Below are 6377 nucleotides of genomic sequence, written 5' to 3'. Positions count from 1 at the left end.
CAAGTTCTACAATTCTACTACAAAGAAGGTTGTGGTGAGTAGAGATATTGTAGTTGATGATGAGAGAAAATGCTGGAGTTAGGAGGATACTACCAATAATAAGAAAATGTGCTTTGGGGCTTTTGGATGTATCATTTGATTACGTATCATCTGATCCTGTATTATCTTATCAGGCCTTACCTACTTCGTTTGAACATACTCTGTATAAGACATACTGATCATAAATTAAGGGCCCAACAAATATCAAAGATATTTATTGACAATGAACTTTTTCTCAGCAACATTATAATCAAAAGAAACCTTATGACTGATGACATGGTGCCTGAATTCCCAAGGAGGAAGAACCAAGGGCAATTAGGAGAAATAAGACATGGGAGCTTATTCAGAATCATCCCTTCATCAGACAATACTAATTGGAATAGCATAAGACTTTCTGAATGTAGATGATGATATCTATACACATGGATCTTATATATCTATATATCTATCTAAGTGGGTATAAAATTATGATATCAAATAGATCAACAATATCATCAAATTAATAACTTAAGTATTTTTTTTTAAGAAAAAAAAGAAAAGAAAAAGTGTATCCTCATAACTAAAATTGAGTAATTCTTATATAACTAAAAAGAAAATAAAGCCTTTAGCTATTTCATTTATTCAATCCCCTTTTTCTTGCATGTGTTTCATTTGGAATCTATATTTTAGAATTTTTTTCCTAATAGAATTAATGAAATAGTTTGAAACTGGTATACACTGGTCTGGTGGTGGTGATGTTATAACTTTTTGTTTCTCTAAATTTTCCACGGTAGAGCTAATATACGGTACCATGCTTAAACCTCACATTGTTCTTAGAATTATATATTTTTGTTTTATTTTAAGTTCTTATAAATTATATTATAGTTGATTTTAGTTTCTGTAATTTTTTTATTTTTATTTTTAATCCTCACTGACTTGACACTTGTGACATGATATTTTTGGCTAATGTGACTCTTAATGACGTCAACAATAATTGCTAAGGTGGCATTTTTAACATGGAGATCAACAATAAAAAAATAACAAATTTCAAGGATTTTTTTTTAAATTACAAAGACTAACATAAAAAAATAACAAGGAACAAAAATATATTAATTAGTCTTAAATCAGATATAATTAATTTTAATAATTATGATAAAAATAAGTTAAAATCTGATCTAACTAAAATTAGTTTATATTGAATCAGATCAAATTTAATTTTATAATTAACGTGATATTAAGTGATAAAATAAAAAATAATGAGATTGAATTGACTAAAGTTTATTTTCAAAACTAATTAAGTCCAATTGACAACACCTTACCTAGATCAAATCATATAAATTGATACAGTATTTTAAAAAAGTGGAAAAAATAAATTTTGATAATGAAAGTCACCATTTTAATTGATTTGATATTAAAAAATTAATTGTGTATATATAATTTTTAAAAAAAATTATCAACTTTTTATTTACAATAATCTTTTCGGTCATTGACTAAATTTGTAGCCTTAAAACTAACCCCTTTATATAAGCATGTAAAATCATTCTCATTTGAATACTCTTGTCATAAAAATTCGCTCTCTTAACTTACATTTTTGGCATATATAACTAAATTTTATAAACTAATTATATATATATATATATATATAAAAGGCTCAATTATTCAAACTATTAACATTTTATAAAATTTACCATTTAAGTTTTAACTTTTGCACATTTTATCATTCAATTTTGTTTTTCATGCATTTTACATTGGAGTTTTCAATTTTTTAGTATCACGTCAACATTGGTAAAATATACAAAAATTAAAATTTTAAATAATAAAATTTGTAAAAGAAAATTAAATATTAAAATCACAAAATAATAAAAATTGAATAATAAAATATGCAATTAAGCCTATATTATATTTTTTCTATGCAATGCACAAGCTATTAGCATTAATTTATATATAAAAAGATTAGCTGATACTAAAATCTAAATCAAAATCTTAACGAACATTATGCACACTTCAGCTTACTTTTCCATTTATCATATTAAGTTAATTATATACTCTTTTAATAGAATACCTTGAATGATATAAACTCATAATCTAGATATCTATTGTAGCTTATGTATATTTTTAAGAAACTCAAACTCTACCTTTTTTTATATTAATTTAACAGTGATAACATACTTATAATAAATTATATCAGAATTTTCTTTAACATTTTTTTAGAATTTATGCATGTCACATCTCTCATATTATCTTAATTTTTGTCTCTTCGATTATAAGATTTGTGAAAAAAATTGTGAGAAAATCAGTTTCCAGCTCTTAATGTTTATCTAATCATAGCATGCATATATTAATTTCTCATATAGTTTTTTTTATTTTATTAAAAAGTGATAGAACTGGGAGGTAATCCAATGCTAAACAAATAAAACATTAGTACATATAAGTCAGTGTTTGATTAGTTTACCTAAATCAAGCAAAAGTCTCACAAACATTCGCCATAACAAGAGACATAAATATAAATAGATATATGGTCTTTGCTCACTTCCTTAGTCACAGAAAATCAGCACCTATTTTCTTTTCCAATTGCGAGAATATTAAAAAACCCAAAAACAAAAAAAAAAAGAAAAAAGCATAACAAAATTGTATGGTAACTAACTCGTACGTTGTGCCATACATTACTAGAACTAGCTTCCCTTCCCTCAGTCATTCCACATTGTGAACACCCCACTATTCGACGTCTGCATGGACTCCGCCGCCGCCGCCGCCGACCATCCACCGTAACCACCAGTCGGCATGTCATAGTCCACCTTCACCAGCCCTAGCTCCTCCGCCGTCCCCACCGTGTTCCCCGACGTTGCATTAGAAGCCATACCAAACCCACTTCCCACAAACCCACCAACATTATTATTGTTACTATTATTATTCTCCAACACAGATGAAGAAGATGAAGACCCCATGTTAATCATTCCCTGAAGCAATGCAGGGTGGTTCTGAAGATTATAACCATTATAGAACTGAGCATTATTTATATTATTATTCTGAAAGCTATAAGAAGAAGAACCACCACTCTGCTGCTGGTGCAACTGAAGCTGCGTTTGGATGTAACCCTGATGCAAAGGGTCTTGCTGGTGAGAGAAGTGAGAACTGATATCATGGTTTTGCAAAGTTAGCAGAGGTTGAGGTTGTTCAAACTGGTGGTGGTGCTGCATTAGAGGGTAAGCATGTAGCCTAGAATTAGAGCTTGTGGTTCCATATTGGAATGTGGATGATCCTAGTGCAATCATCTCTTCGCGCTTTCTCGAAGATTCTAGAGCTTGAGCTTCTTTCAGACGCTTTGCAGCTCCTCCTCCTATTGGGAGAGTGTTGCTTTCAAGGATGGCTTTCACGTCGTAGCGGCTCATGTCAAAGTTTGTGACAGCGTTGAGACCTCTGAACTTTATCGCAGCTATGTCGTATGCTTCAGCAGCCTCTTCTTCAGTACCTGCAACGAGAATAATAAATCAGGCAAGATAGAGTTTTTGACATGAGAAGAAAGAGAGAAAAAAATAAATAGAAGATGTTGGTAAGATATTTAAAATAAAAGAATGTTTATGTATTATTATTGTTATCAAAATTATTGTGTTTGTTTTCTTTTTTAATTTCTTTTTATCTCAAAATATTATCCGAGTCAAGGATTAATAATTCGATATATTAAAGTCTATTTAAGAGGTTAAGTTCTATTAATAAATATTTTTTTTTTACATATAGGAAATGGTTAATTTGAAGTTCTATTTAGTGTAACTTTCTTTGCAAGGGGTTAAATGTGTGGCTTACTGAAAGTTCCCAAGTAAAGATCTTTGTTTCCTGCAACTCTGCCAATTCTTGCTTGCCATCTTCCGTGTTGGTGATGCCTAATCAAAGAATAATAATATTTTGCTAAGAAAAAGTGTAGAAAGAAAAAAACAGAATGCATGTGATGAGAGGAAGAAAAAGAAGAAAGCATTGTTATGCCATTTTTCAGACCTTGTAACTCCACGATACATTGATGCACCCCTGGAGAAACCACTGCTTTTCCTGCAAATTATTACCGCAATATGTTTAACAAACATTTGAAGTGTTCTACAAAACTTATTGAAGTGTATAGTATATAATCTTAACTTATTATAACAAGTATCAAGTTTCATGAAAATAAGCTCCAACTTATTTCAAAAAGTATTATATTCAAGTGTATAAATAATTAAGTTCTCTGGTTATGAAAGTTTATTAAATAACATTTAGTTAAAGATTAGAATCTATACAAATGCAGCCTTAATGTTTAAATATCATAAAATTCACTACTTAATTTAACAATTATTGCACTATTTATATTATTGACTTGTATATTTAATTTGCGTTATGCATGTATCTCGTAATTAATCACCTTCTAATGGCAGCAACAAATTCTTGTCGCGTCATGTGTTTCATTTCATCCAATTCCTTCTCATAGTTACTAATCTGTAAAACAAAATGAAATCAATGAACTTTCCTTTGAACCAGTAGTGTCTGAGAAGTATTGAAAAACTTCAGTCATAAACTTACTGGAAAGTTGGTAGTGGTGGATGTCCCCCAGTACTTCAGTGCAGCTAAATCATAAGACCTAGCTGCTTTTTCTTCTTTATCATATCCACCTGTAATTACAAAACAAATTAAAAGAAACAATATACGTTTTTAATCTGATTTTACATCTCCAGAAACATATATGAAATGAAAAGGGGTTGGAAAATAAACTGAAATAGAAACACTTACCCAAATAAACTGAATGAAAGTTGAGAAGAAATATGTACATAAGCAAAACATTTAAGAAAAATGTGTTAATAAAACTCCCAATTAATAATATTACCTAAACAACTTCAAAGAAAAAGATGAATAAAAATCTAAAAGTAATTAATTAATTTGAAGTTTAATCACCTTGGCGTCCTTTTCTTGATTGCCCTTCCCTTCTACAGCTATTATCCCAAAGGTGAGCTTCATACCTTCCAGTCCATCTATGTCTATATATTTTCATATAATATGCAGAATTAGAGCGAAAACAAAAGCAACAAATTAAACAATACAAAATATAAATCGGATTCAATGAAAGCATAGAATGACAATCCAACCGCGTTACTCCACGATATATGGATGTTCTCTGCCCGAATGTATCCAATGTTCTTCTAGGTGCAGCTTCAACAGTAGTAGTAGTAGTAGTGTTTGTGCTATTATCACCACTGGTTTCGCATGTTGAATCCTTACCACTTCCCATGGACAATGTCAATGATTGCAAACTACTATTAGCATTTTCTTGATACTCATTGCTAGGTGTGTCCACCGCAGGGTTTTGCATAGGCACCAGACTGTTGTTTGTGAATAGATAATCTGAATCATTTGACTGAATTTCGTTCAAGCTGGCAGCAAGGTCTGACTCATTTTCAGACTTGCTCACTCCAAGAAAATCAGCAACTTTTGGAACTTCGCTGCTACTATGAGTGTTAATAAGACTCCAATCTGTTGAATTAATTAAATAATTTAACAACCAAAATAGGTAAAAGAAAATTAAAAATAAAAATAGCAGGAATAAAAGGGGAAGAGAGAGAAGGTTACCATGATTTTGGAAAGGGTTTTCCATGTTCTCGTTCACTAACCCAAGAGAAAATTGATGATATTGAGTTGCTTGAAGATCATGAGCTGGTAAGGAAGAATGAGTAGGAGAAAGAGGGAACGAAAGCCAGTTGTTGTTCATTGAGCCCTTATTTGCTTGCTTTACCTTTCACCAAATCAAAAACCACCTGTGTATCTAATACATTAAATTTGAAGATATAGAGAATGAATATTTGAAAGAGAAACTAAAGATGGGAAAAATAAAAGATAGCCAAAGAACAGATATAGGTTTACCAATTAGGGTTCTAGCAAGGGTTTAAATCAATGAACACTTTGTATCTCTCCCACCCTTTTGAACTTCCAAAACTTGAGACAAAGGGAGAGAAGAAAGGGCTAACAAAGGAACATTTTAACAATATTTAAAGAGCTTCCCCTCTCCCTTCTTCCATGTTCTCTGTCCTACTATTATGTATATTAATATAGTTTTAAAAAGCTAAATAGTTAAAAATGATGTGTAACTGTTGCACCCCTTTAGCTAAGGTCGATTTTGTAGACTCTGACTCCTTTCCACCAGTTTCCAACACTAAAAAACAAAGTTAAAATCTGCCTACAATGATTATTAAATAATTAATATGTATGTAAGTAAGATATTATTAGGGACACGAGTGTGTTATTAAACTATTATCCTTCAAATCCCTTCAGTCTTTGACCAGAGACAATAGCACCATTCTAACTGGAAAAAAAACAATCTTTCATACACCTCCTCTCTCTCTCTA

The 6377-nt window shown here is 30.6% G+C and overlaps 1 protein-coding gene across 2 annotated transcripts; it reads right to left on the bottom strand.

Annotated features, from left to right (window-relative positions):
• Positions 1-2497: 2497 nt before the first annotated feature.
• On the bottom strand, positions 2498-6034 carry LOC100170752 (PLETHORA 2). 2 transcript variants are annotated; one of them, XM_006590175.4, is made up of 10 exons: positions 5896-6034; positions 5605-5797; positions 5124-5508; positions 4933-5015; positions 4771-4779; positions 4564-4652; positions 4406-4479; positions 4009-4059; positions 3820-3896; positions 2498-3487 (listed from the first exon to the last, which is right to left on the bottom strand). In XM_006590175.4, the coding sequence occupies exons 2-10, from the start codon at positions 5741-5743 to the stop codon at positions 2706-2708; spliced, it is 1689 nt and encodes a 562-aa protein (XP_006590238.1). In that variant the 5' UTR covers positions 5744-5797; positions 5896-6034; the 3' UTR covers positions 2498-2705.
• Positions 6035-6377: the final 343 nt, after the last annotated feature.

This window comes from Glycine max, chromosome 11, assembly GCF_000004515.6.
Source record: "Glycine max cultivar Williams 82 chromosome 11, Glycine_max_v4.0, whole genome shotgun sequence".
NCBI classification, from domain to species: domain Eukaryota; kingdom Viridiplantae; phylum Streptophyta; class Magnoliopsida; order Fabales; family Fabaceae; genus Glycine; species Glycine max.
This window is presented reverse-complemented; position numbering and strand designations above follow the sequence as displayed.